The sequence below is a fragment of the Podarcis vaucheri genome, assembly GCF_965113315.1.
Source record: "Podarcis vaucheri genome assembly, chromosome: 3".
NCBI lineage: Eukaryota > Metazoa > Chordata > Lepidosauria > Squamata > Lacertidae > Podarcis > Podarcis vaucheri.
Window position 1 is genome coordinate 20,016,287 of NC_138761.1, and position 22,047 is coordinate 20,038,333.

The 22,047-nt window shown below is 51.6% G+C and overlaps 2 protein-coding genes and 1 long non-coding RNA gene across 6 annotated transcripts in view; 2 read left to right on the forward strand and 1 right to left on the reverse strand.

Moving 5' to 3' along the window:
• Window positions 1–13,027, forward strand: part of LOC309529374 (phosphofurin acidic cluster sorting protein 2-like) — a 182,001-nt gene extending 168,974 nt beyond the window's left edge. For 2 of the 4 annotated variants that reach the window (XM_082217423.1, XM_082217425.1), the window contains 7 exons: window positions 2,622–2,654; window positions 3,335–3,377; window positions 4,056–4,098; window positions 5,819–5,960; window positions 6,106–6,329; window positions 9,053–9,166; window positions 10,812–13,027. In XM_082217423.1, coding sequence (XP_082073549.1) covers window positions 2,622–2,654; window positions 3,335–3,377; window positions 4,056–4,098; window positions 5,819–5,960; window positions 6,106–6,329; window positions 9,053–9,166; window positions 10,812–10,927 — 715 coding nt within the window. In that variant the 3' untranslated portion in view covers window positions 10,928–13,027. The remainder of the gene's footprint in view (window positions 1–2,621; window positions 2,655–3,334; window positions 3,378–4,055; window positions 4,099–5,818; window positions 5,961–6,105; window positions 6,330–9,052; window positions 9,167–10,811) is intronic. The other 2 variants (XM_082217424.1, XM_082217426.1) reach the window with 1 other exon arrangement.
• Window positions 4,116–5,282, forward strand: LOC309529827. The gene is made up of 2 exons (XR_014218497.1): window positions 4,116–4,725; window positions 5,169–5,282. It is a non-coding gene; the product is annotated as an uncharacterized lncRNA (long non-coding RNA).
• Window positions 13,028–14,227: 1,200 nt separating the features above from the next.
• LOC309529323 (cullin-9-like) overlaps window positions 14,228–22,047 on the reverse strand; it is a gene marked incomplete at its 5' end in the record, with an annotated part of 33,770 nt that continues 25,950 nt past the window's right edge. Inside the window, 11 exons of the mRNA XM_082217208.1 lie at window positions 14,228–16,608; window positions 16,695–16,891; window positions 17,180–17,285; window positions 18,040–18,185; window positions 18,576–18,752; window positions 18,909–19,147; window positions 19,592–19,749; window positions 20,111–20,293; window positions 20,834–20,949; window positions 21,214–21,399; window positions 21,500–21,633. Of these exons, the coding sequence (XP_082073334.1) occupies window positions 16,324–16,608; window positions 16,695–16,891; window positions 17,180–17,285; window positions 18,040–18,185; window positions 18,576–18,752; window positions 18,909–19,147; window positions 19,592–19,749; window positions 20,111–20,293; window positions 20,834–20,949; window positions 21,214–21,399; window positions 21,500–21,633 (1,927 nt within the window). The 3' untranslated portion in view covers window positions 14,228–16,323. The remainder of the gene's footprint in view (window positions 16,609–16,694; window positions 16,892–17,179; window positions 17,286–18,039; window positions 18,186–18,575; window positions 18,753–18,908; window positions 19,148–19,591; window positions 19,750–20,110; window positions 20,294–20,833; window positions 20,950–21,213; window positions 21,400–21,499; window positions 21,634–22,047) is intronic.

The window sequence follows — 22,047 nt, forward strand, 5'->3', positions numbered from 1 at the left end:
TTCTTGGCATCAGAACAGGCTCTACAGCAAGGGTGGCCAACTGCAGCGACCACCACATGCAGAATTTGGCACAGTATTTTGTGTGCAGACTGCAGAGCTTCGCTTTGTGCAGGATTTGGCTTTTGACGTTCCTTTTCAGACATCTGCAGCGGCGGATGCCGGAGGTATAACGATGCGTCACAGCAGCGCATGTGTGCAGCTAGCTTGCCACGGGCTGCCATACAATGTGCCCAAGCGCTTCACATAGTTAGCGCAAGCTTGTGGTTGTGCAACTCAATGCCGCTGTCGGAAAACCAAGGCTGGGGAGAGAGGTTGCTTTGCGTTGGGGCAGGGCGGGGAAGAGTCTGCAGTGGTCCACTTAAGAAGAGTTCATCCACGGTGACCTGAAAGCTCTGGGCCCAATGGCCTTGCAGCTGTGTCATATTCCCATCAGTCCCAGGCAATGTGAGTTGTGGTCCAGCAACATCAGAAAGGCCGCAGGTTCCTTACCTCTGAAATAGATGGTTTACTACTCCACTGGCAACTAGCCTACATGTAGTTTTCAGTCCTTCACCAAGCTGGTAACCTCCATCGTTGTAGGACTTCAAATGCCATCAGCCTCAGCCAGAGTCCCAGTTAGAGGGTAGATCCACCTTCCCCAGCCTGTAGTTGGACTCCAACTCCCATCATCCCTGACTGTTGGCCATGTTGGCTGGAGCTGATGGGAATCAGAGTCCAACAACATCTGGGGATCCAAGGTTGGGCAATGCTGGCGTCGAGCAGAGTACTTATTCTGGAACCCACTGCAAAGTGTAGCAGCTTTAGGGCAATTAATTTGGGTGGCAGGGGTTGGGGTGTTCCAGAAGCTGTGTGTGTTAGGTGCGGAAAATGCTCTTCAAAAGTGTGAAAACTGTGGCATCAGCTCCAGCATCAGCCTACTAAATCCCAAGATCAGGTGGAGAGGACTCTGGGCGTGCTGTTGTCATCTACACGGAAGAGTGCAGGTCTGCCAGGGCATCTGAGTAAGACTGTGTCATAATAAACCCAAACAAACCCAATAATAATAATAATAATAATAATAATAATAATAATAATAATAATAATTATTATTATTATTATTATTATTATTATTATTATTTTGTTATTTATATGCCGCCCATCTGGCTGGGTTGCCCCAGCCTCTCTGGGCAGCTCCCAACAAAACCCAACAGTGCCTGCCAGGCCTGGCGCCAGGAGTGGGCCCAGCTCAGTATCTGCCTGTGCCTCAGCAAGGGGCCAAGGATGGAAGAGAGGCAGAACCCCTCTGGTGCTGTAAGACATTATGTGTACTGACAGCAGCCTCTGCCAGTCTGGTGCCCAGGCAGTAGTCCAATTCACCAGTGCCAGGTTTTACAGAACCATCCCAATCCAGTTTAGGCTACTGGATGAAATGGAATGATTCTGTAAATAAAGATGGTTCGCTGGCAGGTAAGAAGACAGTCTTTCCCAGTCTGATGCTCTGCAGATGTTTTGGGCTGGCCAAACAAGTTTTGCCTTCCTTTCTCTTTATGCAGCTGTTTTCCCTCCACCACCTCTTTTCTCTTTTTGGTCCTTCTGCAGGAGACCCACCCCACCCTGGCCCTCCCTCTCCCTCTAACTAAGCAAGAACCTCCCTCTTCTTTGGGGGTCACTGTGCAGTTTGGACCCAGAGAGAAGAGGGTGCAGGCAAATGGGCTGGGGTCAGAAGGATGTGGGTCTTTAATGGGGGGGGGGATGAGGATGGTGATGATGATTATGAAATTACCCACCCTCCATCCTAAGATCCTAGGGTGGGTTAGCAGTATTAAAACACGTGAAAAACACTTCAAAACAACTTACAATCATACAGAAAGGTGGGTCCTAAAAGCATGCACCTGAAAAGCCAGGGTAAAGAGGTTATGTCCCAGTCCCCCCTCCCGAAAAAAGATCTGGAGCCAAATGACAATGCCTACATTTTTATGATGATTATGGTTAAATTCATTTAATCACCAGCAGGCCTCAGTGTGGCTGCCAAGTGGAGCATTAAAAACAATCGAAACAGATGGCAATCACAGGGATAGCTGTTTGTTTACTATTGGGTTTGTTTCCTGTTGCGCAGTTGTATAGGCCACTCCTTGTCTGTACTGATACCAGCAAAGGGCTAGCCATAAACCCAGGGGGTGGGGGCCATTTTCTAGCCCAACGGTTGCATTCCTTTGTCTCCATCATCCGCCATGTTGAGATTCCTGCTTTGCAGGGGGTCGGACTAGGTCCCTTCGCACTCTGCAGTTCTATGATCCTATAAATAGGCTGGGCCCCAAAACACAAACGTTGCAGGTGTCCCAAGGCCAGGGTGAACAGGTGTGTTTTCAGGGAGACATCCCCCTTCCCCGCTTCTGACTCGGTTCACAAGCTCAGAACCTGGCTGCTCAGATTCAGCCAGAAGAGGCTTCTCCCCCTGCTGCTCAAGAGTTCAGGACCCCTCTCCTCCCCAAAGCCGCCATTCAGACGGACACCACTTCTGTGTGTGTGTCTGGGTCACCTCCCGGTGCCCGTCATCTTAGTGACCGCTTACGTTCCAGCAGTTCTTTACGCCTCTCCCTCTTCTTGGTCTTTTTTGTTTCTTGTTTGTTTTGGCATTCAAGGAAAAGAAGCCTCTATTTTGATTTTTATATCAGGTATTGGAACTGTGGCTTGCTGCAGTGTTGCCCTTCTTCCCCAGTGTCTGTCCGTCTCCTCTTTGTCCAGGAACAGAGCTGGCTCCTGCCTCCTTTCTCCCGACCCCCGTCTTCTGCCTTGTGTGAGACAAGGGCTGCTGCCTGTTCCTGGTTGCATGTTGGGGAGGGAAGGAAAGCCCCCCCCCCTCCTCCTGAGCCTCTTAAGCGCATCCGTCCCTGTGCTCCTCGTCTTATTCCTTCCCTCCTGCAACCTTCCCTACGCCATGTGCTCAGCATTTGGGGTGGCCGGGGGTGGGGTTGCTTTGCTGCGTAAGGCAGAGGAGTCTGTCCTTCTTCCCTCGCCCCCCCGCCCCATCCTAAAGATGAGACGACATCGCTTTGGCTCTCTCAGAACGGCTGCTTGTTTATACCTCTTTGCTGGCTGGGGGTGGGGCGGGGGGGGCTGCGTACTGACGGGACACGTCAACAAGGACAGGGACAAAATAGCCTGGATGAAGCGTCACCTCGGGGTGGGGTGGGGGGCCTGTCCCTCGGCAGCTCAGGAGGATGGTGAGCAAAGGATGATGGGAGGTCCTGCTGGCTGCATGAGCCCTTCTCCGCAGTTGCCTTTCCAGGCCAAGGATTCTTTCCGGGGGGGGGGCGGGTTTGCAGCTTTTAATTGCCTCTGCTCCATTTCACAGCCCTGACGAGGATTCCTGCCAGAAGTTTGTGCCGTTTGTTGGGGTGAGTGCTGTTGTTGGGGGGCCACTAGACTACTCAGAAAAGCCCTTGCCCTTCTCCTTCTCCTTGGCAGCACCTGTATAACTTGTCTTGCAAGTTAATGTTAAGAGAACCAGTGTGGTGTAGTGGTTAAGAGCGGTAGTCTCGTAATCTGGTGAACCGGGTTCGCTTCCCCGCTCCTCCACATGCAGCTGCTGGGTGACCTTGGGCCAGTCACACTTCTCTGAAGTCTCTCAGCCCCACTCACCTCACAGGGTGTTTGTTGTGGGGGAGGAAGGGAAAGGAGAATGTTAGCCGCTTTGAGACTCCTTCGGGTAGTGATAATGCGGGATATCAAATCCAAACTACTACTACTACTACTACTACTACTACTACTACTATTCTTCTTCTTCTTCTTCTTCTTCTTCTTCTTCTTCTTCTTCTTCTTCTTCTTCTTCCTTTCACCTTCCCCAAGGTGGTCTGCAAGGGAGGAGGTAGTTTGGCAGGAAGCCACAGTCACTGTCATGTGAGGTGTTTGTTCAACCTCTGCTGATCTGGCACCTTCCAGACATTTGGGACTACAACTCCCATCATCCCCTGCCAGCATGACGAAGGCTGTGTTAGCCGCTCCTTGGCATGGAAAGTTGGCTCTTGGCAAGTCTTTGGGTACTGACTGAGGCTTTTCTCCTTGTTCCCTGGCAGGTGGTGAAGGTGGGCCTCGTGGAGCAGTCCTTCAGCACCTCAGGTGAGAAGAAGGCACGGAGCCAGGCGCCCGGAGGCTACGGCCAAGACAGTCTGGCTCTGGTCTCCCACCTTGCCAGCATCCCACAAGGATGAGCCTCCTCCAGTTTGCTGGTGGGCTCTGGAAACTGCAGGAGGGGAGAGGACTCTTGTGGTCATATCTCGCTTATGGGTGCCCCATGGGCATCTCTCTGGGTGGCCACTGTGAGAACAGGACGCTAGACTAGATGGAATATTGGCTCTTATGGTCTTATGTAATAACTGGATCTTTTAATGTTTGGTGTTATATTGTGTTCTTATATCTGTTGGAAGCTGCCCAGAGTGGATGGGGCAACCCAGTCAGATGGGCAGGGTACAATTATTATTATTATTATTATTATTATTATTATTATTATTATTATTGACTAGGCTAAGCTATGTCTAACAACAGTAAGCTCCCCAAGGTGTTTCTGGTGCAAGGCTGTAAATCCCAGCTTTGGGAGAGCAGATTATGTAAATGATGTAAAACTCACAAGGAATGAGGGCACTTCCAGGTGTCACTATTTCCAGGCAGGATTCAGTCACAGGCCAGAAAATTAAGATTGTGCAGGCAGTAAGGTTGCTATTGCGCAATAGAAACACATGCCTGCATGTTAGTGGTCCTAGGGGTTGCTTGTGCGTAAGCCGGTGCAAACACCGGCCTGGGTTGCCTGAGTGAACCTTTTCTGTCCGGACAGCCACTCTCCCGTGGCTGTCTCAATCGCTGGCAGAATCCGTCAGTGGGCGTTTCTTGAACTTCTTCCAGCAAAGAAGCTCTTTGACGCCTAGTCTCCTCCTAGTCTCTCTCTGCGCGAAAGCCTTCTGCGCAAGGAGGGCGTAGGCAGCGGAGGACCCCTACTCTCCCCGCTGGTCCCCGGCAAGGAGTCATGGGACCGCCTCACCGCTTCCCCCATCTGCCCCCCTTCTCCACTGGTGCTACACTGATTCCCTTCCCCAGAAGATGGGCTGCCTCTCCCAATCCCGGGACGCTCTCTGGAATCCCTCTGGATTTTGCTCTCTCCCTCCGGCACTGATGGCAGTTCCCTGACACTGCAGAATCAAGACTTTTTTGCAAGAAGACGAATGATGGGGGAAGCCATTGGGAAAGGTGGAGCGGCATTTGATTGATGCAACATCATCTAACCTTCCTGCAGACAAAGCATAACAAATTATTATTATTATTATTATTATTATTATTATTATTATTATTATTATTAATTTATTTATTTATTCCCCAGCCACTCTGGGTGGCTTCCAACAAAATATTAAAATACAGTAATGCATCAAACATTAAAAGCTTCCCTAAACAGGGCTGCCTTCAGCTATCTTCTAAAAGTCTGGTAGTTGTTGTTCTCTTTGACATCTGATGGGAGGGCGTTCCACTGGGCAGGTGCCACTACCAAGAAGGCCCTCTGCCTGGTTCTCTGTAACTTGGCTTCTCGCAATGAGGGAACGCCAGAAGGCCCTCGGTGCTGGACCTCAGCGTCTGGGCAGAACAATGGGGGTGGAGACGCTCCTTCAGATATACTGGACCAAGGCCGTAGTAAACATCTAAGACAGTCGTCTAAGCTTCCCCCAAACTTTGTGCTCAAGAAACAGGTCATCTGGAAGCACTCTGAATTGGATGGATGTTAAAATGCCACCCGGGTCCTGAAATCAGCCACCATCTCCCTGGTATAATATGGCCATTTCCCCCCTTTCCTTAGTTGATTCTGACGACGTGACCATCTGCACCACTTCGCTGCTCAGCTCGTCGTCTCCATCTGGCGGAGGCGTCCCCTATACCAAGGAGGTGGTGGGTACCCCTCCACCCTCCCCATCGGTCAGCAGCGGGCTCTCGGGAGCTGGGTAAGTGGCACGCTTCCACCTCTGTCCCCCTCAGAACCTGCGGTGGTACAGTCCGGCCTGAGCTATGCCATGTGGTTCTGCTGCTCGCCTAGCTTGGCTCGGGGTCCATTTTGGTTGCAGCTTCTGTTTCCCCTCTTCCTTCCAGCAACCTGAGTCCCGGCGTGGAGGTGATGGGCCTGCAGGTCGATTACTGGACAGCGCAGGGTCCAGAGAAGAGGAAAGAGGCCGAGAAGCGGGAGACGGGCATAAAAAACACCCTGAAGAGCAATTTCCGCTCCCTGCAGGTCAGCCGCATCCCTGGCCCTGGGGAGCTGACTGCCCCCAACACCATGGCCATGACTGTGGTCACCAAGGAGAAGAATAAGAAAGGTAATCTTCCCCAGAAGCATCACAGCTCTTTGTTGTCTGCCTATACCAGCTCAGCCTGCTCGTTTATTTATTGCTGTTCTTTTACTATTGACATTGATTGGTTTCCTACTAGCCCAAGAGTCTTCTAGTCCAAACAGTGGTCCCTGAAATACCAGCGATCCCATTTAGGTGGGCCAAGACGTGCCAGTGGATTTGTGGTTGAAGACAGGAAACAGAACATTCCACACAATGCATACAGTGGTACCTCAGGTTACAGACGCTTCAGGTTACAGACTCCGCTAACCCAGAAATAGTACCTCGGTTTAAGAACTTTGCTTCAGGATGAGAACAGAAATCGTGCGGCAGCGGTGGGGCAGCAGCAGGAGGCCCCATTAGCTAAAGTGGTACCTCAGGTTAAGAACAGTTTCAGGTTAGGACTTCCGGGTTGGCGCGATCTGGAAATGGCGGATTCCCTCCGAGCTCCGGAGGGAATCGGCTCAGCGGTGGATGGGTCTTTGCCGTGCCGGCGACACAGGGACCCTTAAAAACCGCAGGCGCGGAAGCCTGCGGACTGAAGACTCGGTGGGTGCCTTAAGCGCCCCCCCGATTCGCGAAGAGCCTTTTTAAAGGCTGCGGAGGGGATACGGGGGACGGCGCGGCGCTGAGAGTCGATCGCTACCGCCGCTGAGCGAAGCCGCGAGCCAGGACTGGAGAGCGCTGACTTCCTTCCTTGAAATTTGGTCTGAAAAGAAGAACCCGTGAGTAATTTGGAATCGAACTTTAAAAATTCTACCTTTCGAATTTGAGACGATCGGGGGGTGTGCTAAAAGGAAGTCCGCACCCCCCCCCTTGCAGACGATCTAGAGCAATGATATAAGAACTAAGCTGGAGTGCCTACCCTGTAAAGGGGAAGTTTTAAAAAGATAGTAACTTCCAAGATTTGGAAAAGTAATTTCGAGCAGGAGAGTGGAGTGTTGGAAGTGTTTCTGCTTTGCTGTAAACAACCCTCCCTCCCGGGCCCGGGAGCGTACCGTTTTGGAGCCTGTATAAGAGGCGTAGAATTTGACAGCTGTCAAAGCTGTCAAATGGACTGTTAACAGTGGAAAGATTGTTATTTAAGATCCCTCTGGATTAAAAGGAGTTACAATTGAATCAAAATTGTTGGAAACAAAGAAACAATAACAAGATAGAGGATTGTTGGAGAAAAGAACACTAAGTAACCAGATCCCCTCTAGGGGGAATTCTGTGGAATTACAATGGTTGTGGATGGAAAGATACTGAGGGAAATCGAAAGGATGTTCTGTTTGGTGGGAATTTTACAAGAGCAGACTACGGCTATGAGCAAACAATTGATGACCTTGAATTCTGAAACAAGTAGTTCTGTTGAATGTAATGAGGACCTGAGTGAGAAAGAACCCACAGCTGAATCCGAAATGATAACTAAAGAAGAGGAGAAGACAAAACAAGAAAGAGAACAAGTGAAGTGGGAAAACACTATCCAGAAGCGGACACCTGGGGAATATAAGCAAGGAGACTATTGGATTAAATCTATTTTAAGCCTACGAAAGATGCAGAAGACGAAAGTGGAGGCCCTGGGAGTTTATGAAATTCAGGAATTTGAAATAAAGAAATATAATTGGGGCCTCCACATAGACTCTGACTTTGATTATTTTCAAGATTCAGGCCTTGTGGAAATTCTTCAGCAGTTGTTTCTAAATATGGGAAGAGACTATGGACTGATTGGACTGATTGTGAAAGAACTCTTTCGAGACTCGATGACCGACATAAAGGACTACCAACAAAACCGGCGGAGAGGGACTGAAAGAGATTTGAGAGCCTCGGACGTGCGGAACCCAGGCTAAAGAACTGTTATTTTAGACATGTTTTGGGAAGGGACGCAAATCGGGGATGGGAGGGAGGGAAGGATCTAAATTTAAACAACACTCAAGACCAGGGGGTTTAGTTAATAAGAAAATCATTCAAGACAAAATGAGAAATCGATGGAAGGGAATTGGGGTCCAACTTAGGAAAAATTTATTTTTGCTTTTCTCTATAAAAGGACTAATATTAAGATAGAAAAGAGGAGAAATGCCAATTTGCTGACATAAATTTGGGAATAGGGATGCAAGGGAGGGGGTGGGGGGAAGTCAAGGACCAGGGTTAGAAAATAAGATTTTCGGAAGTTATACATGTTTGTTGTTTTCTATGTTTGTTTTTGTGTTTTGTGTTTTGTTTTTGTCTATATAAAATGTGAAAACCCAATAAAAATTTCTTAAAAAAAAAAAAGAACAGTTTCAGGTTAAGAACAGACCTCCAGAACGAATTAAGTTCTTAACCCGAGGTACCACTCTATTACATTTTAATTGCATTGTAATTGCTTTTCTTATTTCTTACATTGCACTTCATTTTGTTACGGTTCAAATTTCGCGGAATTCAAAATGTTATACAATGAAATGCAGTGTGTAAGAAACAAAAGAGGCAGTGAAAACACAATTGAGAATCATAATGCATCATAGCTGCCGCTTCAGGCAGAAAAATTGGTGAGTGGGCCGGCAAAACCCTCAGCAAATTTCAAATGGTCTGTGGGGCAGGGGGGAAAATTTGGGAACTGTCCTTATAGTCCTCATGGGCAGACTCTTTGCATGTGCTGTGGAAAGGGGCATGAAACTTTTCCAGTGCTTGCTCAGCGATAGGATTTCACTGTGTGGACATCTGTTGAATCTCGAATGGGTATCTTTTGGCAGTCATGTTCCTGACTAAGAAAAACAAAGAGAAGGACTTGGAACCGAAGAGTCAAGTAATTGAGGGGATCACACGCCTGATCTGCACAGCCAAGCACCAAAACACCATGCTCCGTGGTGAGTGGGCCTTTTCTATGAGTTGTTGTCCTTTTCTGAATAGCCCTAGCCAGAGCTCTGTTCGCCTCGTGGCTCCGCCATCGCTCTAAAACAGGGTGTTCGCCAACCTATTTGGAGAGAGTACAGTCATTGTTACTTCCAGCCCTCACCTACCAACCTGGTACTGATTGTGGAGATCACACAATAACGATTTCACACTCAGATGCTGTTGATGTTTTAATAAAAGGGGAGTTTCCCCCCAGTACCAGGGGAAATCTACTGGGTGGCTAATAATAGTAATAATTTATTAATTGTACCCCTCCCATCTGACTGGGTTCACTCTGGGTGGCTTCCAACATACAGTGGTATCTCGGTTTAAGAACAGCCCTGTTTACGAACTATTCAGTTTACGAACTCCACAAAACCAGAAGCAGTGTCCCGGTTTGCGAACTTTACCTCGGTCTCAGAATGGAATCCGAACGGTGAAAGGGCACCGGCGGCAGTAGGCTTCATTAGGGAAAGCGCGCCTCTGTTTAAGAACTGTTTCGGTTTAAGAACGGACTTCCGGAATGGATTATGTTCGCAAACCGAGGTACCACTGTACTTAAAAACACATTTAAAAGCTTCCCTATACAGTACTGCCTTCAGATGTCTTCTAAAAGTTATATAGTTGCTCATCTCCTTGACATCTGAGGGGAGGGTGCCACTACCAAGAAGGCCATACCACCCTCACCCTCACCACACAATCCACACTCACTCATTCTCCCTCTCTCTCACAGACCACACATTCACTCATACTTCTTTGCGTCTCTCTCACACACATACCTCTCCTTTTCAGACCATACATGCATATGCTCCGTCTTTCTCACACACAGACCACATGTGCATCTCTTCCTCTCTCACACACCTAGACATGTGCAAGACTTTTCCAAGGGCAGCAGGGAGGCACAAGTACAACGCTGAAAGAGCAAGCAAATTTCTCACAAACCATAGGCAGAATGGTGTGTGCATTTGGCTTCATATTGCACATCCTAAAAACACTTCTTACTCTCTTTAAGTAGAAGATGGGAATCTGGTGCTTAATGGATCATCCTGGGGGCACAGAAAAAGGCCTCCAGGGGCAGCACACTGAAAGTTCGTATAAGAAGGTTAGTGGAGAATGGAGGCACAATTCAGGCTGCGGGATTATCGCCGAAATTCTCCACCAATCTGTTACACCGTGGTATCTGCAAGCCCTAAGTTAGCAACCTCTGGGCTTAACTTGAACAGCATTTCCTCTTCCACCACCAGCACACAAGAGCCAGTGTGGTGTAGTGGTTAAGAGCGGTAGTCTCGTAATCTGGTGAACCAGGTTTGTGTCTCCGCTCCTCCACATGCAGCTGCTGGGTGACCTTGGGCTAGTCACACTTCTCTGAAGTCTCTCAGCCCCACTCACCTCACAGAGTGTGTGTTTGTTGTTGGGGAGGAAGGGAAAGGAGATTGTTAGCCACTTTGAGACTCCTTAGGGTAGTGATAAAGCGGGATATCAAATCCAAACTCTTCTTCTTCTTCATGTCTTGCTCTTCCCTGGAAGCCCCAGTTCAGCTTCTCTTCTGAATGCTTGCTTCCACACCTTCCCTGCTCCTGGCCTGAATGTCCTTCCTCTCTCTTGCCTCCTCTCCTGCAGTTTGTATTGACGGCATCGAGTGGAACGATGTGAAGTTTTTCCAGCTGGCCGCACAGTGGCCGACACACGTCAAGCATTTCCCCATCGGCATCTTCGGCTACACAAAGAGCGCGTGAGGATAAAGGAAAGGAAGCAGCCCGAGGCAACAGCCCCGAGGAGGACTTGGGCTCTGCCGTGCTGAACAGAGGAGGGACAATCCAGCTCCTTGCTTCTGCCGAAGATGACTGACTGGACTGGACTGGACTGCCTGATGGCCCAGGGCTGGAGCCCTGATCCGGCCAGGGCTCTCTTTGGCTCCATTTGTTCTGTGCAAGGAGCATCCCGATTTGCTTTACGTCTCACCCATGAGGTTTTTTTTTGTTTTCGTTTTAGTTTTTAACGTGAACTTGGTCCTAGGAAACGGAAGGAAGGCACACACACACCTGCACCATTCACAGAGCTTTCTCAGCCTGAACTCTTGAAGACTCGGCCGTTGGGCCAGTTTTCCTTGTTCCAGGAATGAAAGAGGCCAGGGGGGGACTTGCACAGCTCCCCAACCAGCCGGCGGCTCGGGGCAGCTGGGACTCTGTTCCCTCCCATGCCTTGCCATGGGCAAGAAAGGGGGTTTGCTCAGCCAGGCTCACCCCATTGCATTCTGGGCAAGCTGGACCTCTGCCCACAAGTGCCACTCTGCAGTGCCCGCCCCCAATGCACAGAGGGCTCCTGGGATCTTGGGTACCTTGCCATCTTTTAACACAAAATGGCTTTCCCCGTCTCTCCTAAAATATACGTGGCCCCTCCTGCTTGGAGCGGGCCTGGCACTGCTCAGCTTCTCATGCCCTGAGGAGATGCCCAGGCGGGAGTATAGAAAGCAAGTGGTACAGAGATGGCAAAAAGGAAAGGCAGGGGCAACTCGTTTCTGCAGCAGGCAGCTGGTCCAGGTACGAGCTGCTTTGTGTAGTTCAAGACGTTGGCAAGACCAAAGGCTGGAGTTGCTGCGTTGCTGTTTGCTCCCCCCCATTTGTCAGGGGGAGGTGGCACAGGAGTGCCCGAGCCCAGGGCAGCGCTTGCCTCTGGGACCCGATACAGATCCACAGACGGCGGGATTGCTCTGGTGCAGCAGAGCAAAGGGACTGAATCCTAGAACGGCTGGTTCTTTGCCACTTTAAAGCACAGTAAGCCGACCTCCAGGGCAAAAGGCGGGAGAAACTCAAATGAGTGCCATTCCAATGGAATAGGAAGGGGGAAGGGCCTTGCTAAAGCAGCACAGCTTGTATGGGGCTGGAGGGGGAAGCCGAGGGGCTTCTTCACTAACCAATCTGTTCTGGCTTTTATTTGGGGTGGGGGTGGGGGGAGTACAGAGAAAGCAGGACGAGAGAAAAAGAGAGTTGTTGTGGGGCCGTGGTCCTCTTCTTGCAGGATGTACTGCAGCTGTGGTGAAACAGTGTGTGCTTTCATTGCCGCATTGCTGGGCCCTGCTAGGTAGGTGAAGCAAGAGGGGGAGCCATTGCTCACACAGCTGAGGGAGGGCAGGCCAGAGGCCCCTGCGGCCTGTGCCCCCGGGAAGGCTTTCTGGCCAAGGCGCTGTCTTGCGATGGAGCGCCAGCTTATAGGCCGTGCACTCCATTGACGGCCACTGCACCCACTGCAGCGCTCTCCTGAGCTCTGCAAGCTGGGCCGAGTTGCACCTTCGCGAGGCAGGTCTCTTGCAGAACAGGATGTATGAGGAGGAACAAGTTCCTTTTAAAAATGACTGACACACAGACACAGATGTCCACACGAACACATCCTAAAACCCAACACAAGCACCAGAACGAGAGAGCCAGTAACTGCAGCAAAGGTGTCATGAGCCTAGCCTTCCCGTGGCAGCTATTTGTGCCTCTTTGCCCTCCTCTTCCCTGACGAGACCCGCCAGCGCCCCCCCCAACCCCTTCCCTTCTCTCTCCTTTTCTCAAAAACCAAGTGGACTCCAAGGCCCGGGCCTCCCTGCCTTCCTGGAGCTCCTTGTGTCACTAGAACTGCCAAACCAACCTTCCCCTGCCTTGAAAGTGTATCCTACCGAACTCAAGAGACCTAAACTGTGGTATTGCGCCTGCTCGTCGGACGCAGCTGCTCGAGGTTAGGAGAGCAGGGATGGTGGGTTAACCCCATTTTTTACAAGATTCTATTTTTGTTAAACTTAATGTAAGGTTGCTTTCTGGATTAATTTTAATAAATTAATGCTGGTACCATTGTGACTGACGAAGCTTCGGGTCAATTTGTGAGTCGGCTTGGAATTTTTGGCTTGTTTTGTAAAAGGTCAAAGAACTACGGCGACTAATTCTGTGAGCAAAAGGGGAACCTGGGCTTGCCGTTTTTGAAAACACCGGCCTCTCCTACTGCCGTGCGTGTGGCAAACCGCAAGGGGGGCTTCGAAAGCGGTTGTAGAGCTTGCCGGTTTTGAGAAAACGTAAATGCAAAGGCACCAGGCTACTGCAAGCTCCTTGCATGAGGCCAGAGCAGCTTCTGCAGCACATCAGAAGTTGGTGACTTGTTCCTAGACTCTTCCTTCTTGTCTCTCTTCTTTAAAAGCTATCTGAATTCCAACCAGCCCATATCGCCAAATGTTTCCCTGTTCAGATCTTCATAACGGATTGATCTTTCGGTGTCAAAGGTAGCGGACCAGCAATGAAAACCACCTTCCGGTATCACAGACTTATCTGTTACCAGGTTAGAAACAAAAGCATGCCACACATGCATACTTCCGAGAGGAGAGGCACTCTAAGCCTTTGGATAAATGTCCATCTTTTACTATTGGCAGCCCCTCCTGCCTCCTGTTAAACCTGACCCCAGCATGCACAGTTAGACGCTGTCTACCAGCATGCTGATCTTGGGGAGAAAAGGTGCAGTGTGGGTGCAAGCCAGCTCCAGAAGCCTCTGCATTGGCTTCCACAGTTCCACCTGTCCCTAAGCAGTTGAAAATTTGCTTTCCAAAGAAGTTCAGGCCTGAGAGTATAAAGCCTTTTGTGATAGTTTTCCCTTGTCTAAAGAACCGGTACTTCTTTGTTCCACATCCTGTAGTAATCTGCTGAAATCTTTGGCAATGGGAGGGTATTTTTTTAAAAAAGGGTGGGTGGAGAGAATGGGTGTGTAAAGATGGCTGAAACATTTGTGCAAAGTTGCTTGCGCTTAACTGGTTAAGGAGTCCAGCTGCATGAAGGCAAGACACCTACGGTGTGGCCCCCTATGAGATGGCCATGCTCAGACTGCCTTTCAGGTGCTGAGCTCCACCGCCTTCCTCCCTTGTTGCAAGCTGAAGTCCATTAACCCAGGCACCCGATCACATTTCTACCAAACAACACACCGCCTGAATTCAGTTGCTGCAACAAAGACAGTAACTTGGTTCATGCTAACGTTATACCGCTGGACCCATGATAGTGCAAGGAAACCAGGCCATGGATTCTTAACCAATTTGTTTTATTGTTACTATTATTATTATTTGGACTTCAGCAGTTAATGGGATTGCAGGTTTTGGACTTCTTCAGAAAGGAGTGAAATGACAAAGCAGCTGGCCATTGCATTGAACGAGGCAACAGAAAGCATGGGAGGTAAAACAATATGCAGAAGTACCAGTGAGTGAGATGTCTTGCACCTCATTTTTGACCCTCCAACAGGGCAGTCCAATTTTTCATAACAAGTGGGCCACCAAGAGTACTTTGACACAGAAACTGTGGGCTGCACACTGCCCTGATGTGTGGGAGAGCAGTGGGGGGAGCAAGGTGAAAATATGAGCCCCCCGTCCTCACACTGGCCTCCCAAAAATTAGGTAAGCAAGGTACTGTGCTTTGGGATGGAGGCATGAAGCTCTGGCAGGATCCTAGAGCTCTGCCACCTCCTTGCCAAAGCTGGGAAAGTGCTAACTAGGCTTTGGGGAGGAGGTGTGAGGACTCTGGAACCCTGTCCTGGCCATCATGCCGCGTTCCCAAAGCCCAGCACCTCACGTACCTGATTTTGGGAAGATGACAGATCCTGTTTATTTCTGACCCCCAGTCATGCTGGCTGGAGCTGAGGAAGGCTGGAGTCTTAACAGAAGGTCAAAGGCCACATGGCCCATTCCCACAAGCCATATTAATGTGTAATGTTTAAAAACTCGGTGTCTGCAACCATCCCTTCCTTCAGTGACAGCTATAGGTCCCTATAGACCTCTACAAATACACACATTACCTACTGGGGATGTGGACATTATAGCTACTACACAAATTGTGTGCACTTGTTATGTAAACGAACTTGCTCACAAGCTACATCTGAGAGTACAAACTTCTAGGTCTTGTTTTAAAATTAAACAGCTGGCCCTAGCAGCTAATTTACTGCACCGTGGTTCACAGGTCTGGCCATTGGCAAGGGCTTCAGCACCCATCAAAGGCTGACTCATCCATTGCAAAGGGAAAGGTGCTGGCCGTTCACTCTTCAGCCTCTGCCCAATGGCACTCACTGTTAGGCTAGAATGCGAGCGGCTCAATAATTATTGTGATTATTTATTACATTTGCATACCACCCTTCGTCCAAAGATCCCAGGGCAGTTCATAACACAAAAATATAAAACGAGAACACAAAATACACTAAAAATAAAAAATAAATAAAAATAAATACACCAGCACTAGATTCCTACACAAAGGCTAGGCCGGATGTCCTGTCTTATGGACTGAAAGGATGTCTTAAAGAAATCAGAGCACATGTAGCCAACAGGAGGCACTTTAGATGACGATGGACTACAACTCCTGAAGTTCCTGGACCACTTGCTATCTTGGCTGCAGCTGTCAGGAGTGGGTAGTCCCAACATCATCTAGAGGACACCATGTTGGCTAGCCCTGGATTTGAGGATTACAAAAAAGAAAAACAGACCAGAAGTGGCCTGAGGATCAGCTCAGTGAGGTGCTAGCTTTGTCCAGCAGCCAAACAAACATGCAAGGATGGGCGATGCTCCTCCCCTAAGGCCAGAGACATTAATCAAAAGATCACATTCCCAGTGAGGGGGAAGGAAGCAATCCTTCCATTGGGCCATGTTTGCACGGCAATTTGACACTGGGGGAAATAAGGCAAGTATACAATCTGGAGAAAACGCTTCCCGAGTCGCCTGGATTATACAACCACAAGCGACTCTGGACATTCAGGAAAGGCTGTGGTTGTTTATCAACCAGTCTTTGTTGCATCCTATTGCACCGAATAACAGGCCAGCTGGTAGCCCGGCTTACGGCAGCCAGGCAGTGGCAGCCCCTTGGCTCGAATAAAAAACATCCACCTTCTGGGAGCAGCTGCTTGCAGCAACTTTTCTACTTTCTCCTCGCAGGAGGGAGACAGCTCTGCCCACCGCAGCCCACAATGTTACCGAAGCACACTTTGCTCTTTGCTGAAAAGGCAGCTTGCAATCTATGAGGAGGAGTCGGAGTCAGCCATGGAGCAAAAACACCCGTCGCCCTCCTCGCCGTTGCCTCGAAAAGCCCCACGCAGGAAGGCAGCATTCTGGGCAGCTGTGTCGGCAGGCCATCATCCAGTTCTACCTAAATGTAGAGAATGCCTGTCTCTTTTCTGGGCAGGGTGCAGTGGGTGCTTTTTTTATCTCAACAGTCTGGAAGACTACTTGAGGCTGGTTCCTTGGTGCCGGCAGGGCGGGGGGCTCCGTGGAGACGCACTGCAAGAGATGAGGGTGGTCTTCCCAGCGCTGGATGGAGCCCTGGTTTAGCAGGTGGAGCACGCAGGACAGGACGTCAGCGCTGCTGCAGCAGAAGCTGGAGAACTTTGGGACTGAGCCCGGCTTCGGTTTCTGGCAGGCATCTATCACCTGGGAGAGGCAGAAAGAGTGGGTTAGTCTCTGGTATTGGCTACCAGTTGGACTGCGCTACAAGGCCAGGTCCCTGCATTTCGTACCCTGAACACCAGGCTGTCGATGTGCAGCTCTCTCTCCTCTTTCAGGATCTCGAGAAGGAGGCAGCAGATGGTGTTCCTCTTCATCTCCAGAGCGCTGTCCTCGTTCTCTTCCACATCGAAGTAGGTCTGCTTGGGCAACAGCCACAGGCGCTGGCTGGGCGCTTGGGCTAGTGTCCCCTCACTCAGCCTCAAGATACCTGGAGCCAAAAGACATAGGGCAGGCATAGCCAAGATTGCAGGGGCTGGTGAGAACTGTAGTGCAGAACACCTAGAAGGTTGGCTACCCCTGATGTCAGGACTTCAGACTGGCAGAACTGCTCAGATTTCCAGCATAGCTGGCTCTTTTTGAGGCCTAGCTTGGGAAACTCTCCTTGGCTGTAGTTTTCGAAAGGATTTGGGCAAAGCAAGTGCTCCATGGAAGTAGCTGGAAGTCAGGATCCCACCCACCTCACTGGGAAAACTCAAGATCCCATCTCCATATTTACCCTGGCTCTGGGTCAAGATCCCATTCGTCGTCAGAGGTTTCAGCGCACAATCGAGGAGCTCAGGGGAGAGACCTGTGGCTTGAAAGAGCCTTTCCTCAGAAACCTCCTAGGGCCAAAAGGGAAAAGAAAATGGAGGTAATTCTTGAACACCTGTCATGGTGATGGAAGCAGGTTCAGTTAGTGCCTCCTTCAAGAATTGGGGGGACTTGCAAATATAAAATAACAATAATTTTATTATTTATACTCCGCCTATCTGGCCGTGTTGCCCCAGCCACTCACAGGAAATAGGAAATTTGCAGGGTGCATGCTCAAATCCACACAGCAGGAGTCACTGAACTGCTAGTTTCAGCCACAGCAGCAATGACAGGATGTGGGGATAACCATGAGAAGGTTTTGCAGCTTCTGAAGCAGATAGAAGGCAAGCTAAGCATTGTCCAACAAAGCACACCTGGAGTTAGTTCAACAGGAACTGTGCTTGGTGCTAAGCCAAGCCTGGGGGTCCGGTAGGGCTTTCAATATCTACTGTTCAAAATTCAGGCAGTGGGGCTGTTTCAAGACACGGTCACCAACATTTCAGGACCTGTGGGCAGATCTGCAAACTGGAGGATGTGTCATGGGCAATACACACACACCCTTGCAACCAAGCACACCCCTAAACCAATGCTGTTGGTGGCAACAGATTGCTTCTCTCAAACTAAACTTCAGTGAGTCCAGGAGCAGAGGAAGGCCTCTCTTGAGCACACCTGTGCTAGCAGGCATCACACTGGCAACCCATGTTTTATGCAAACGCAGGCCATCCTATGAGTCACGGAAGATGCCCAGCTGATGGCAAGCAAGTGGGGATGAAGGGAGTCTCAGACCTCGGCAGTATTGAAGCAGAGGAGGATGTACATCTGCAGGGTGGAGACGTGCAGGAGGCAGCCCTGGTACTCCAGCTCCGCATGGCCCAGCCACGTCCACTGCAAACGCCGCGGCTTGGTGTGCTCCAGCCCAAAGCGGCTCTGACCTGAGAAAGACAAAGGCAACGGTCAGGGAGAAATACTGCAGCAAGACGGGCAACACTCTCTCTGCCTCTCTGCTCAAGTACAGGATATCACAATACTGGGGTTGGAGAAGCATGAACAAAACACAAATCTTTTTTTTTTTTAGTTGTCTCATCCCACGTTCCGTAGATTAGCCAGATTTTCCAAAGATTATGAACCTCTTAATGCTGCCTCTCTCAAAGGATGGTTTAAAGACTCACAGCTCCCTGCAAAGGTTTGTATCATTTCTTTATAGAAAGTTTGATGGTTCTCATTTCCAAGTTCAGAGTCTTGGGTAAAAGTGGGGTCCACCTGCCCCCCGAAACTCCGCCTGAGAGAGGCAGGGCTGGGCTCAGGAACAGCCTGGCACTCACTCTGGGTGTAGAAGTCAGCAAACTTGCTCAGGTGCTGACTGAGGGATTCTGGGAAGAACCTTGCAGGATCCTCCAGGTAGCAGAACGAGGAGATGGTCCAACAGCGTGGAGACAGCGCCAGCACCTTCACCTCGGCCTCTTCCTTCCGAGAGAACAGCTGCTGCGCCTCCACCATCTGGGGAAATACAGAAGGTCTGTGGCTTTGGCGGACAGTGGGGGCTGCCCAGGCAGTGTCAGCGGAGGAAGCAAAGGCCTTGGGGGCAGAGGACCTCCTGCGTGGTCCACAGGGATGGGGCTTTGCCCTGCTGGCCCCTCCTTCGCCTCTCACCTCTCCTCCTTCCTCCATCTCCTCCTCCGCCTCCCAGTTCCCGTCCTGGTCGAGTTCCAGCAGGTGCTTGTCGAGCTGCTCCAGCTGGAAGAGGTGGAACTGCTGCTGCTGCTCCTCCAGCTCACTCAGGTTCTTCAGCATCTGCTGGGGGAAGCGGTTGGGGAAGCAGAGCCCAATGTGCTCCACCACCGCACACTCCAGCCACGTCTTGCCCTGAGACAGGAGCCGGTCTCCCAGGTAGTACCTGCGCAAGCAGAGAGGGCAGACCCGTCAGCCCAGACCCCCCTCGCCCCTCCTGCAGGGCGGGCCAGCCTCACGTACAAGAGACCCAGGAAGGAAGGAAGGAAGGAAGGAACCCAGCAGCTGAACTGGTGCTCTCAAGTCATTCTTCCTTATGGAAGTGCCAGGAACAGGCTGCACCACTTCCTGCCCAACTCCTGCGCCGTCTCCCAGAACAACGTGATAAGCAGCTCCTTGGGAATATGGGAAGCTGCCTTGGACTGAGCCAGGTCCCTTGGTCCCTCCACTGACTGGCAGTGGCTCCAGGGCTTCGGGCAGGAATATCTCCCTCCTTCCTGGAGACTGAACCCAAGACCTTCTGCCTGTACGGCAGCTGCTCTCCCCCCCCCCCGAGCTCTGGCCCTCCCCAGTACAATTCCACATGTCTGCCCCACGAAGGCCTCCTCACCGGTAGAAGTGCTCGAAGGTGTTGGCCAACTCCAGGCCTGCCAGGAAGAGGACGGGCTCCAGGCTCTGCTGCAGGCGCCGCAAAGTCTCCACGTTGCCAGAGTCCGCCCAGCTCTCCTGGATCCACCGGTCGATGTAGCGGGCAAACTGCTCACTCACCTGTTGGCCACAGAGCAAGAGGCACCAGTTGAAGCCGGGAGAGGCAGCAGGTGGAGTTTCCATGAAGGGAGAGGGGGGGCGAGGGGGATTCCTCCCTCCAAACCAGCAGCAACGCCTCCAGGGAAGGGGATGGACAAGGCATCTGGGGAAGATCCCAGAGGGGGAGGCTGGCTGCTCTGTGATCAGGCCAGGGGAGCCAAGCAGGCTCTGAGATGAGGCCACGTTTGACATCCCTGGAAGTGCAAGGGGCAAGGCCAGGCTGCCTGCAGATCCGGGGGGGGGGGGGTGTCAGAGGGACAGTTCTTGCAAATGAGCTCCCCCGTGACTAGGCCGTGCCCCCCACCCTTCCGCCCTTACTCACATGCATGGCTGTCAGGAAGGAGAGCTGCAGCAGACCCCCCGAGAAGCCGTGGCACAGGGCCAGCATGAAGGACATCTGCTGCCCAAAGAGCTCCTCCATGGCGGTGCGGAGGCGCAGGTAGGTGTTGCAGTAGCGCTCCACAAAGTCCGGGGCCTGCCAGGAGGACTCCAGGAACAGCTTCACCTGGGCAGAGGGACGGCAGGAGCACAACAGGGTCAGAGCAACCCACACGCCCTTCTCTGGCTCCCTGGGGCCTGCCTGGAAGTCTTCCAGCGGGCAGGGATGCCTGGCTGGTTGCCTGTCCTGGGTAGCGCTAAACACCCTTTAGCTCATCTTTGGATTGGCTGTCAGTCGTCAGGAAAGTCTGGGCATGTGACTGGAACTGGGGCAGAAGTGTCAAAATCAGAACGAGGCTCCCACCTAATTTAGCAGCACCACGTAGAGTTTGGAGCCAGGAAACCCCCTTTCCTGGGAGAGTCTGGTCCACACCCCGTCCTGTCCTGCAGCCTCAGCTCTCCCCAAGGCTGCCTTCCCAGTAACCCCTTAATAGGCAGGGAAGCAGCTGCATGCAGACACAGTGAGAACAACGCAGCAGGACTAGTGAATGGTCTGCCATGGAAGACGTGGCCAGGAAGACATCTGTTTGCAGCAATGGAGAGTCGCTAAGCCGCATCTCACCCTGCTTGGCGCCCCCATTCGCGCCTGGTCCTCTGCTCCCCCTACCTGCTGCTGGACCACCCCTTTCCAGCACTGGGTGATGCCAGTGGTGCTGCTGGGCTTCTTCACAGCTGCCTTGACAGTCCCAGAGCTCGACTCTTTGTTCTTCCCGTTCTTCCCGTCTGCAAAGTGGGGGTTGTGCGGCGTTATCCACGGGGACCGGAGCACCCAGGCACCCACTTCTGACTATACGGGACCTTGAGGGCTCTCCTCCCTCCCCAGTTCTCCCTCCAACGCCACCCCCCCCTTGCAGCCCCGGACGCGACAGACACTCTTGCTCCTGCCAGAGGCTCCCCTGGGGTGACCTTCCCACCTTCAGTTCGGAAAGGGGACCTGCCCCTCCTGGGCTGCCCATCTGCCCAAGCAGGGAGTGGGGAGACACTCACTGGATTTCACAGGGGGCTTGAGCTCCTCGGCCTCAGGGCTGCTGGAGTCCACGTGCACCAGCAGGTGGCTCAGGCGCCGGACGCGAGAGTTGAAGATGGCCGCCCGGCTTTGGGCGCTCCGGGAAGCCTCCAGGTTCTCCAGGTATTGGCTCAGGAGCCAGGAAAGGGGGCTGATGCCACTGGGATCTGAAGGGCAGGAAAGAGTCAACATGGAGGGCTGCTGGGAGAGGGGAGGGGAGGGAGGGTGTGGCTCCTGAGGACTTGTGCCAGGAAGGAGATGCCATACCTGGAGTGGTGATGCTCTGCACCAAAGGGCTGATCAGAGCCTCCCAGCAGGTCTTGCCCAGGGCCTGGGCAGCTTCGTCGTCGGGAAGGAAGCGGTCGGCAAAGACCTGCTCGTGGCGCAAGGCACTGTTCAACCTGAAAGGGCAAAGGGGTGGAGGGTCAGCTGCTGACTTGGGCGAAGCTTGGAGGCCTTTGGAGGTCAGGGGCAAATGGGCTGAGAAGCAATGGCTGCACAGGGTGCGGGACAAAGCAGGGCAGGAGCCTGAACAACATGAAACCCAGCCAGATGGGTGGGGTATGAATAATAAAATTATTATTATTATTACTACTACTGAGATGAAAGTGGGGAGGAGCAGGATGGATATCTTCCGAGAGGGTTTCCCAAACTCGGCCCTCCAGCTGTTTTTGGACTACAACTCCCATCATCCCTAGCTAGCAAGACGTATGATCAGGGCCGATAGGAATTGTAGTCCATCAACAGTTGGAGACCCAAGTTTGGGAAACCCTGTCTTGGGGTAAGCGTGGGAAGGGCTGGGAATGTGGACCCCC